A 12036-nucleotide genomic window follows, 5' to 3' on the forward strand; every position below is an offset into this window, starting at 1 on the left:
TGGGAAAGTCTGGTCAAACTCCAAGTTCCCTGAGCGACTAGCTTAAGACTCAGCTCCAGCACCCAACCCCATCCCCAGCCCCTAGGAAGTAGAATTGGCTGTGTATTGGCCTTTGGATTCTCCCAGCAGCCCATAATGTAGCTGGTTAGGAAACTGAGGCATACAGGAGACGGACGATTTGGATCGTGGCTGAGGACAACGTCCTCAGTGTGTCCCCAGACGTAGTGCATCTGCAAAGCTGTGTATGAAGCGTCTCTAAGCACGGCTCCCTTGGATAGCTTCTTCTGGAGAGCGTGTGTGCGTGTGTGTGTGTGTGTGTGTGTGTGTGTGTGTGTGTGCGCGCGCGCGCGCGCTAACTGGTTCCACCAAGGAGCCTAGCTTAGCCTCGGGAGAGAGCAAAGCGTCCTAAGACAGACTCAGACCAGGCCAGAGTCAGCCCCACCCGGAGCCCCCTTTCAGAAGTTAGGCTCCCAAGAAGGAACACCCAAATTGTCCAGTTGCTGCAGAGCCCCAGCCTCCAGGGGCAGGGGCCTCCAGGAGAGTCTGTAAACGGTTTCCTCACAATCACCCTTCTCAGGACGGTGGGGGCATCCACTGCTCAGCCGGAATCTGACTCTCGTGGCATAGAGCCCGGTCTCCGTGGCAGCGGAGGATTTATTACCAGGCCTCCGCCCAGCATGCTGGACTTTCGACTCCAAGCTGGAGTAAAGAGAACCAAACTCAGTTCCAGGAGCAAGGGGAGCCTGAGGATGGTGAGTGAGGGGCTGTGCCGGAAGGAGGTGGGAAGGTGCCCCTGCTGAAGCCCCCTCTTGACTGTTCTTTCTCTGCTGCAGGCCAAGTTCCTTTCCCAGGACCAAATTAATGGTAGGTTGGGTTTGTTTTTTAATTAGTAATTCGCCACAAAATGTGTGTCTCATTAGGCAATTTGCTTTGCTGGGTTTTGTTGGTAGGAAGGAAGGAAGGCCCCGAGGGGTGGACAGCTGGCCCACCCACAGGCTTGGGGCCAGGTGCAGTGGGGCAGCTGGTTATCTGTTTTGGGGGTGGCCCTGAAGACCGACTAACTGACTTCCAGGGCTTGTTATATGTCAGTGTGACTGTCAAGCTGGGTCATAAAAGTGAGCTTGCTTAGTGCTCCAGAGAGCCTGGAAACAGGTCTGGGTGGGAGGCTGGTCATGGAGAAAGGTCACTAACATAGTAACTGAACCAGAGACGGGGGCTGGGGCTTTGTAGTCAGTGTAGACAGGCAACAGAACTCAGGGTTACACGCTGGGGCAGGATATTTCTTTATGGACCTTAGACTGTAAAATAAGGGGCTCAGCTGGCACCTCCTGCCTAGTTTAGTGTGGGCACCTTGTGCTTGGGCTTCCCACAGAGCAGAGTTCTGTTTCCCCAAGAGCAGAAAGGCAGAATTAAGTTACACAGGACCTGGCAAACACCTGGCCAGGGATCTGGTGGCTGAGTTTCTGGCAGAGAGGCCAGAGCACAGCACAGGCCCTTTATGGGATAACTCACTTTTCCCTGAGGCTGAGCCCCTACACCTACCCCAACATAGGAGGGAAACAGCCTTGGTAACCCCCTTCTCATTGCTGCTGACATGACACCTTATCGGTGAGCTTGAACTGCAGGTACACAGGGACATGGAGCTCTGGTGCAGGACATTGTCCAGCAGGCCACAGGGGTGGCTTCTGGTTACCCCAGCAAGGATCTATCCTCGAGATGTAAATGACTAGAGTATGGTCTAGAGGAGGGCGTGACAGGGATGTGTGCCTATTGGTCCTACTCTTAGATTCCTCAACTCCCTATCCCCCAAACCAAGGCCCAGACCAGAGGGGACAGTGAGGAGACTTTGCTACACAGAGCCCAGCCCACAGTTAGGGGCCAGGGGCTGGCGAGACAATCCACGGTGGGAGAATCTGTACCGCTCTTGCAGAAGACCTAAGTTTGGCTCCCAGTACATATACAAGGACTGCTCACCACCACCTGTAACTCCATCTCCCAGGGCAAAGGAAACCTTTGGCATCCTGGGGCACCTATATGCGTGCATGTGCACACAATGGAAAGTAAAGTCTTTGAAGGGGGACCTAAGCTAGAGGCCACCTGTCAGCCTCACCAGTCCCCCTACTCTGTCTGGACAACGGACTCACTGGTCCCTCACTATCATGGCTTTTGAAACAACTAGAAAGGAAGAAGGCGAATTCTCTTTGTATCCCAGTGTCTAACACCAAGAAGGTGGCCGTGAGTGTTTAGGGTTGGAAGCCTGGACAGGGTTGGGTGAGGAACGGGGCTTTGGAAGCTCCCTGGCCAGTCACCTTTGAGTCTCAGTTTTCTTGTCTGAGAAGAGGGTCAATGATGCATTCTGATGTGTTTACTTCACTTAGACTTTACTTCAGCAAGAGTCCTTTCTCTGTGCCAACCCTGCCCTGTGCTAGCCCTACCCCAGGTGTTAAAAACTGAGCAGGGGGCCGGAAGGTACCCCCCATTCTTGGGGTCACAATCAAGGAGAGTGAAAGACAGAATGGACAGCAGTGAAAGAGGGGTGGGGCCACACTGAGAGAACTGGAGGTGTGTGTGTGTGTGTGTGTGTGTGTGTGTGAAGGAGACTGAGGATCGGGGTCCTCAGGAGAGCCAGGTATTCTGGGGATCTTGTTATCTTGGTCTAGCATAGGGAGAAAAGACTGCAGGTACTGAGGGCCCACCAAGCACTGTGATGCAGGACAGTGTCCAGCAGGCTCCAGAGGTGGCTTCTGGTGACCCGGGAAGGGATCCCAGAGTTGTAAAGGACCAGAGCTTGGCCTAGAAGGCAGATGGCAGAGGGGGGATGGGGGGTGGGAGGCGGCAGCTGGAGAGATGGCTCAGCAGTTAAGAGCACCTGAGATAGGGAGATAGATTCCCAGCAGTCACGCTGGGTGACTCAACACCACCTGGAATTCCAGCTCCAGGGAATCTGGCTCTGCAGGTTTGAAAAGATGGATGGGGGCCGGAGAGATAAAGGCACCTGCCCCCAAGCCTGGGGTTCCCCCCAGCCCAGCACATGGTGGAAAGAACCATCTCCCTCACAAGACACTCTCTGACTCCCACACATATATACACTAAAAAACCCAAAAAACCAAAAAAACAAAGTGATCTGGAGAGATGGCTCAGCTACAGTGTACTCATATACTTAAGATAAATCTTCAACTAAAATAAAATGTATTAAAATTCTTAAGAGAAGAAAGAGGCCGGGCGTGGTGGCGCATGCCTTTAATCCCAGCACTCGGGAGGCAGAGGCACGCGGATTTCTGAGTTCGAGGCCAGCCTGGTCTACAAAGTGAGTTCCAGGACAGCCAGGGCTATATAGAGAAACCCTGTCTCGAAAAACCAAAAAAAAAAAAAAAAAGAGAAGAAAGAGGGGCTGGAGAGATAGCTCAGAGGTTAAGAGCACTGACTGTTCTTCCAGAGGTCCTGAGTTCAATTCCCAGCAACCATATGGGAATTGAACCATCTGTAATGGGATCTGATGCCTTCTTCTGGTGTGTATGAAGACAGCGATAGTGTGCCCACATATATGAATTAAATAAAGAAATCTTTAAAAAATTAAGAAAAGAAAGAAAAGGTGGGTCTGTCAATGCTGGAAGAGAACACATATGTCAGTTTGCTCAGAGGCTGGCCTCTGTTTAATCTTTGCCCTAGGCCCGGGTTACCAATATAGGGGAATGCAGTGTGCTTGTCTGAACAGCCAGCGGATCCTGCTCCCCACCCCCACCCCCAGGCTTCAGCTCCTTCCTTGGAAGATGGAAGGGATTAGGGGATTAGGGCAGCTCACCCCCACGGCATCTCCATCTGCAGAGCTGGGATCTTACCCAAGCTCCCAGGTGGCTTGGCTTTGCCTCCAGGGGCCCCAGAGGGAAGAGGCAGGACAGAGACTGGACAGCTTTGCCAGGTGTGCAGCAGCAGCGGCAGCAGCAGGGAAGAAAGGACTGCAAAAAGAGCCATGGGCCAGCTCTGTGGAGCCCTAGGCACCCTTCCCGGCAGTTCCACGTGGGGACCAGGACCTGCCTGAAGACAACTTGAGAGTTCAGGAGCCAGGTCCTAGACAAGTGAGAAAAAGTAGCCACACTCAGCTCTGACAATGATAAACTCCTACCAAAGTTTACCTCAAATAAATCTTCAACAATTAGCTCATCTTTCTCTGAATTCTATTTGACTTGTTGGTTTTATATCGTATGACATTCCTGTATTTATGTAGTGTGTGTGTGTACACGTACTGTGAATGTCATAAGACAACTTGCAGGAGTTGCTTTTTCTAACACCGTGTGGGTCCTGGGGATCAAATTCAGACTTGGTGGCAAGCACCTTCACCCACTGAGCCACCTTGCTGGCCCTTTTTGTTAGCTTTGTTTTTTTGAGACAGTGTCTCGGATAGTCTAGGCTAACCTTGAACTACTACATAGTGGAGGCTAACCTTGGAATCCTGAGCCTCCTGCCTTCCCCTCCCAAGTGCTGGGATTACAAGCACACGCCATCACACTCTGTCTCTATGGGGTTTTGGAGTTCAGGTGGGGCAAAAGAAGGGAAAGAGACTAGGGATGCCGGGAAGCTCAATGTTGGGTGCCTGCACAACCTGTGCATCCCCAGCATGGAGTGGGGGGAGGGGGAAGGGATGGAAGAGGAGGAGGAGGGCAGGGGTGGGGTGACCGCATGCTACTGACTTCCTTTCCCAACTGTGCGCAGAGTACAAGGAGTGCTTCTCCCTGTACGACAAGCAGCAAAGAGGGAAGATCAAGGCCACAGATCTTCTGGTGTCCATGAGGTGCCTAGGGGCCAGCCCCACGCCCGGGGAAGTGCAGCGGCACCTGCAGACTTATGGGATAGGTGAGTGGGTGGTCTGGGTGGGCTTGTGGAGGGCCTAGCTGGGAGGAGCAGGTGGTGGCCGTGGAGAAAGCTCAGAAGCCAGAGGTACTGATGTGCCTCCCCAGTCTGAACGGTAGAGGTAGCTAGTTGGCCATGTATATATACTGTGTTTCATCCCACAGGGGACCTTGGTCTCATGTCCCACCAAGTCTGTCACAGCCCAAGAAAGTATGCTAACACTGGTCTCAGTGGTTTTTTTTTTTTTTTCTCTCTGATTTTATTTGAGATAGAGTCTCATGTAGCCCAGAAAGGTCTTGAACTCACCTTATGCTAGCCCAGGGTGACACTGAGTTCTTGATCCTCCTGCCTCCACCTCCGGAATGCTGGGCTCAGAGATGTGTATCGCCATACTCTGTTCCTATATTTATGGAGAAACAGCCTTCTGCAGGGGGTTTGGGATGTGCTTAGTGAAAACGGCCCAGTTGTGTGTGCTCTATCCAACTATGTCCTAATCAAAGACACATCCCAGAACCAGTAAGGTGCCTGGGCTCTGGAGCCAATGGAGGACTCAAGATCAGGGCTCAATTCTTCTGATTTCTTTGGCTGACCTAGAAACTGTAACAAGGCTGCCAAACTGGAAGGGAACGCAACCCAAGCAGTACCAAGCAGCCCTCTCTCATTAAGGGAGACTTTCTTTTTTCTTTCTTTCTTTTTTTTTTTTTTTGTCTTTTTTTTTTTCGAGACAGGATTTCTCTGTGTATCCCTGGCTCTCCTGGAACTCACTCTGTAGATCAGGCTGGCCTCAAACTCAGAAATCTGCCTGCCTCTGCCTCCCAAGTGCTGGGATTAAAGGTGTGCGCCACCCGGCTTTTTTTTTTTTTTCTTAAAGATAATTTATTTATTTAATGTGAATACACTGTTGCTGTTTTCAGACACACCAGAAGAGTGTGTCAGATCTCATTAAGGATGGTTGTTAGCCACCATGTGGTTGCTGGGATTTGAACTCAGGACAGTCAGTGCTCTTAACTGCTGAGCCATCTCTCTAGCCCCTGAGACTTTCTTTTTTGACTGGAACATATGGGACTTTATAATCAAAACCAAATTGTGTTTTTTTACTTTTAGGAGTTAAAAACTCAGGGAGTAATGTCTACCAAGGTGTATACATTGGGGACTGGACTCTGGGGGGGGGGTGAGGTGGGGGGAAACAAGCCCAGAGAAAGGGGTGGCTTTGGAAAGAGCACTTGATCTGAAGCCTGAGTCCAGCCCTCAGCACCTGGACCTCAGCATCCTCATCTCTCAGATGGATCTCCCATCTGCTAGGGTTATTACTGGAGGCTAGTGAGCATCTCCTTCTACAGGCCAGAGCCCAGGGGGCAGAAACCTGAGCTCTCTGTTCCGTGCCCTGAAGGGGCAGGGGCTACACTCTATTCTCTTCCTTAGAAAGGACAAAGCAGTCAGGGGCATCCCATTTGCGGTGCAAAGTGGTGTGAGGTCCTTGTCACGGTCTGAAGGCCATGGGAAGGTAGTGGAGTGAGTGGGAAGGCAGAGCCCAGGGCTTGAGGTGGCTCTGGTGCCCACTAAGAGGAGACTGGATACACTGACTTGGGCCAGGTTCCCTCCATTTTGGAAGCATGGGAGAGAGCAGAGGAGGAGGCTCCGTTTGGTCCTGTGCCATCATTCAATACTCTGGATTACTGTCTCCTTAGCAAGCAAGATAGGGGGAGGGATTAATAATCATGATGTCTTAGTTGTGCCCTCCCCCTGCTGCTGCCCCCACCCCCCACCCCCGTTGCTATGATAAAATACCACGACTAAAGCAACTTAAGAAGAGAAGGTTTTATTTCAGTCCATCCCAGCTTGAAGCACCTGATCACATGGCCAGAAGGTGGCAACAATGAATGCATGCCATGTTTGTTAGCTGAATGCCAGGGCTCTCCACTCTGACAAAGTTGAGAATCACCTACCCTAGGGGATGGAGCCTGTTTGGTTTTGGAGTCCAGGACAAAGGACTGAGGTGCATATTTTACACACCAAAGCAGACCTGGCCTCCAGGTTCTCCCAGCATCCCTCAGTCCCTACCTGGCATACCCTGCCCCAACCCTGAACTTTCCAGCTCAGGGGCTGGGCTGCCCTTCCCCCAGAGGCTTTTCCCTATAGAATCCAGGCATTTTGGTCTTTCCCTCACTCTTCTTGTCCCTCTCTGCAGGGGCACCCTTTCTCTCTTTCTCTTCCCCCTCCCCTGACTCTCCCCATGGCGACTCCCCTGGCTTCAATCCTTGGGGGTCAGTGAACTCACCTGAGAGCAGCTTCCCAACAAACCTGCCTTTTACATCATCTAGTCTGGCTTAAATTGGCTCAATTCACAGGCAGTGGCCGAGCAATAGCCTATCAATGTCACCCAAAATGGATGTGCCTTTTACATCAATTAACATAGCCAAGGTGAATGAATCCCCATGGGTGTGCCCCACAGACCTTTCACCAAGGTTCTAGATTCTGTTAAGACCAAATCCCACATGGTTCAGGAGGATCGATGTGAGGATGACATGGAGACTTTCTATGCTGTGAATGGCTCAGGGGTGGGGGGTGGGGGGTGGTGAGGAACCCTGACCCCTTACCATGATACTGCCTTGAGAACTAGGTAGCCCTGGAGCTGACTTCCCTAAGAACCTTCCAGCCCGCTCACTATTTTGTGGGGTTTCCTAGACAAGAACGGAGAGCTGGACTTCTCCACCTTCCTGACCATCATGCATATGCAAATCAAGCAAGAGGACCCAAAGAAAGAAATCCTTCTGGCCATGCTGATGGCAGACAAGGAGAAGAAAGGTTACATCATGGCGTCTGAGCTGCGGTCGAAACTCATGAAACTGGGAGAGAAGCTCACTCACAAGGAAGGTACTAGCCTGGCGGGCTCTGAGCCGTCTGGGAAGGACGAGGGAACCCTGGGGAGGGCAGTGTTCTGTAGCTCACCCAAGGCTGTGGGCTGTGTAGACGGCAAGATGATGAATGGCCCAGAAGCTCCAGAGCAGAAGTCAAGCCAGGCTGAACCAGAGGGGAGAGGCGGACGTGGGCCAGGGGAGAGGGTCAGCTCTGAGACAGTCCTGGCATCTGCTGGGATTCACTTCGCCCAAGCTCTCACCGAGGATCCCAGTGTGGCCCAGAGTGGTTAGTAATGCAGCCACTTTTGGTTTTAGAACTTTACTGGTGTGGTTATCAAATGTCAGCTTTGTAGGTGATAATGTTGTGTCACAAAGTCAAAGACATAGCCCCAAGATAGGGGCTGGAGAGATGACTTCTTGGGTAGAGTTTGCCCCACAAGCATGAAGATCAGAGTTTGGATCCTGGAACCCATGGTTTTTTTTTTTTTGTTGTTGTTGTTTGTTTTTTGTTTTTGTTTTTTTAAGCTGGTGTGTGTAGCTGCCTCTAATTCCTGCACTCACTTGGGGGTGGGGGAGCAGAGACAGAATGCTAGGGCAAGCTGGCTAGACTAAATCTGAACTGTAGGCTCTAGGTTCGGAGAGCCTCTGCCTCAAACAAAAGTAGACAGCCAGAGAGGAAGACAGCAGATGGCAACCTTGGGTTTCCATACACAGGTGCCAGTGCACCTGCACATGAGCCTCCACACACATGAACTGGGATACACATGTGCACACAAGCCATACACACTAAAAGCTACGACACAGGACACACTGGCTCAGCTGACAAAAGGGGCCAGTTGAGTGGCTCTTGAGTAGAGCTGAGGCAGAGTGCAGGGTGTAGGAGCCTCTCCTGTCCAGGGCCATCTTCTCATGACAGCTGGCTTGGTTACAGTCACCTGTGGTGTTTCCAAATTGAGAAGCCATTGTGCCCCTGTCCCTAGCAGCCCTAAGAACTGGGGCTGTGGGAGCTTTTCAGGGGTGGCTAGAGAAACCTGTTGTGGTCACGAGTATGAGGTGGTCTTGCCTACAACACATTTTGCTTCAGAACAGGATGAGGGCCTGGGCCTTGTGAGGAAGCTGTAGCAGGCTTGGGCCATTTGAGGTGTCTTTCTTCCTAGCCCACTAACACGGTTGGCAGCCCCAGCCCTGATACAACTGTAGACTTTGGCCTGCCCCTGGTCAGCATCACTTGTATCCAAAGCCAGGGTTTTCAGGTTGTGTGGGGAGCTTGTGGGGTCAGATGGAGGTTCAGTTTAGGCACAGAGGGGTGAAAAAGGCCCAATACCCATTGATTATTAACTTCTGGCCAGATTACAACTAACGAAGGCAGAGTTTTCAGGTTGCGGTTTGAATAGAGTTTGAATCTGGGCCCTTCCTTTAGGGAGCCCTTGGGATGCGCTTCTTCCCCTTGCTGTAAATGGGGTTCTCACAGGTATCCCTGGGGTCCTCCAAGAACTAGCAGTCTATGGACCAGCCTGCTCAGATCGTATCTGCACTCAGGAAGGTCCCGCCCGGGCAAAGCTCTTAAAAATGGTGCAGAGCAGGCAGATTCAGCTCTCAATGTCTCTCAGCTGGAAGCACTTACTGCAACTGCTTTTCATGTGAAGGGGAAAACAGGCCTGCCCTTGCCTCAGACTCCATGGCACTGCTGGTGGAGTGCTCTCAGGTGGTTAGCGATCTGCCTGCAGTGATATTCAGGCCCTAGACTTCCCTCATGCTAAGCAGCAATTGGGAAGGGGCTGGTTGAGACCGGTTCTCCTCCTGGTTTGAGTGGAATACCATTTCTTCTGGGGATTCAGAAGAAATGTTCTGTTCTGAAGCATCGTGGACACATATAGTACCCAGCACAGCTATCACCTAGCTGTAGCGTGTTGCCCCCTCTGGTCAGCATTGGGCTGTGGCATGCTGCCTTTTGGTCTGTCTGGAGCAGATACTTGGCCTGTTCTCTGTAGCTGGCTATTCACTAACTGGCTGCAGGTTAGAAGCTGTTCCATGAAATAAGATGCACCTGTTTCCCCTGGCTCAGAGCACCTCTGGGTTTAAAAAGAGAGAACTATATCCAATCTATCTAGTATCTATCTATCTATCTATCTATCTGACAGGATCTCACTATTTAGACCAAGCTAGCCTTAAACTTAGAGATCCACTTGTCTCCTCCTCCTGAGTTTTGGGACTAAAGCTGTACACACCACCATACCTAGCTGAATTAGTATCTTTAAAAAAGCAATTCCACTTTCAACAAGATTTTATTTGGCAGGTGTGGTGGTATAGGCCTTTAATCTGAGCACTTGGGAGTCAGAGGCAGGCTCATCTCTGCTGAGTTCCAGCTTCCAGCCTAGTCTACAAAGGATGTTCTAGGCAGTGCTACCTTCTCAAAACAAACAAAAAAGATTCTCATGGAAAAAAAAGATTCTGTGTTTGCACATATATGTACAGGTGCCCACAGAGGGCAAATAATGGGCATCAGATCCCCTGGAACAGGTTAGAGGCAGTTGTGAGCCACCTACAAATCACCCGGGAATGGAATTAGGGTTCTCTCAAGAGTAGTTTGTACTCTTAACTGCTAAGCCATCTTTCCAGCCCCTGAACAATGTAGTTTGATGCTTTGAACTTCAGTTGCAGTTGGATCTACTTTTTGCATGTGCATTGACAAGATGCATTTTTCAAATTAATATTAGGGATCCAATTCCAATCAAGGTGCACGTTGGCCGTGTACTCTCCTTACCTCATCCCTTTTGTAGTGAAATAGAGTAACAGACACTTGCAGACTAGACTATAGAGTAACAGACCTCTTGTAGACTAGACTGTAGAGTAACCGACCTCTTGCCACTCAGTATTCCATTGGTGGGGGGCAGCAAGGGGAGAGGTGGGCTCTTGTGGAGGAGAGGTGCATGTGTGAGCCTAGATTAGTGTGGCTGTGTTTGGAGCCATGGACGATGCCCGTGTGACTGGGAGGTTACAAGGGTGGGCTGCACAGGTACAACATCCATGCTAAAGGTTTCTTGAAAGACAGACAGAGGTCTGCCAAGCCTGCTGATCTCTGGAACCCACATGGTGGAAGGAGAGAGCTGACTCCCACAAGCTGTGCTCTGACCTCCACATGTGTGGTATGCATAATGCCTCCCCTCCAAAAGATGTTTAAAAAATTAAAATCAAGTACAAGGCAGCCTTAGTGACCAATCCAGTGTACTCTGTTCTTGTATCCTAGGCCCTGCAGAAAGGAAAAGTTCTGGGTTCTTGTAAGCAGATTATTCTCCCATTTTGGCTTGTATCCCAGTCCATGGGGAACAGTCTATCAGATTCTCAGGGAAGACTTCTGGAGACCTCTAACATCAGCAGATCCAAATTGAAACAGTAATGTGATTTATTGCAGTGGATGATCTTTTCAAGGAAGCAGGCGTTGAACCAAACGGCCAAGTGAAATATGACACGTTTATCCAGAGGATCACCGTCCCTGTGCGAGACTACTGAGAGAGCCAAGATCAAGGGAGCAGATGAGAGCCTCTGGGGCCTGAAAACCTAGACTGATTCCTTTTTGTAAGGGAAGTCTAGAGATGACACAACCACTGCACGGCATAAGTACCAATAAATGATGTGGCCATGGCATTGGATGATTGTAATAAGGTCTGTCTTGATTTCGGTGCTAACATTAGTCTAGCCATTTGCAGCACAGTCTAGCCCTATGATCTGTAGTCGGGGTTGTGTGCCAGTGCTGCCTCTGCAACATCATCCCCTCACCCATTGTACTTCTCAAAGCCTTTGGACCTCATAAGGATGAAGATTGTGACTGAAGACAAATGGTTGGCAACTTCCGGGCATGTGGAATCGGTGTTTCCCTGGTAGTGTTTCTCTAAAAGAACAGCCTGCCCAGAAGACCAGTCTGCTTTCGGGTGCACAAACAACCTTCGACATCTCTAAGATAAGCCGAGGTTGGCTGGGCACAGGCAACAAGCAGAGTGCGTGCGCACACGTATAGAGCACAGACATACAGCAACAAACAGCGCGCGCGCGCATGCGCGCGCGCGCACACACACACACACACACACACGACACACACACGACACACAAGAAGCATAGCGCATGCATGTGGACACACCCATTTCCTTTCTGGAGTTTCATTTTTTTGTTCTCATTTCTTATAGTTCTACAATCCCACTGATAAATCTTCATTTCCATCTCCCTGGCCAGACCAAGTGCAGGAAGCTTTTTCATAAAGAGGTATAAAGTCAAGACAAACATTAAGAGTGTAGGGTTGGCTGAGCAGTGGGAGATCCAGCTTTAAATCCCACCC

General features: G+C 50.6%; 1 protein-coding gene across 3 annotated transcripts; it reads left to right on the forward strand.

The window, feature by feature from the left end:
* The first annotated feature begins 414 nt into the window (after window positions 1–414).
* On the forward strand, window positions 415–11557 carry Calml4 (calmodulin like 4). 3 transcript variants are annotated; one of them, XM_021172793.2, is made up of 5 exons: window positions 420–752; window positions 834–864; window positions 4711–4851; window positions 7534–7722; window positions 11119–11557. In XM_021172793.2, the coding sequence occupies exons 1-5, from the start codon at window positions 678–680 to the stop codon at window positions 11214–11216; spliced, it is 534 nt and encodes a 177-aa protein (XP_021028452.1). In that variant the 5' UTR covers window positions 420–677; the 3' UTR covers window positions 11217–11557. The 3 variants fall into 3 exon arrangements, with proteins under 3 accessions (XP_021028453.1, XP_021028452.1, XP_029337625.1); XM_029481765.1 differs by having other exon boundaries at window positions 632–752; window positions 11101–11184; XM_021172794.2 differs by lacking the exon at window positions 4711–4851 and having other exon boundaries at window positions 415–752; window positions 11119–11279.
* The last annotated feature ends 479 nt before the right edge of the window (window positions 11558–12036 follow it).

Source organism: Mus caroli, chromosome 9 (genome assembly GCF_900094665.2).
Source record: "Mus caroli chromosome 9, CAROLI_EIJ_v1.1, whole genome shotgun sequence".
Lineage (NCBI taxonomy): Eukaryota > Metazoa > Chordata > Mammalia > Rodentia > Muridae > Mus > Mus caroli.

Excerpts from the sequence above, each read along its gene's own strand:
- Calml4 (XM_021172793.2), top strand. The coding sequence starts at position 678 with ATGCTGGACTTTCGACTCCAAGCTGGAGTAAAGAGAACCAAACTCAGT. Across the intron at positions 865-4,710 it reads TTCCCAGGACCAAATTAATG|AGTACAAGGAGTGCTTCTCC; the intron begins GTAGGTTGGGTT and ends AACTGTGCGCAG. Across the intron at positions 4,852-7,533 it reads CCTGCAGACTTATGGGATAG|ACAAGAACGGAGAGCTGGAC; the intron begins GTGAGTGGGTGG and ends GGGGTTTCCTAG.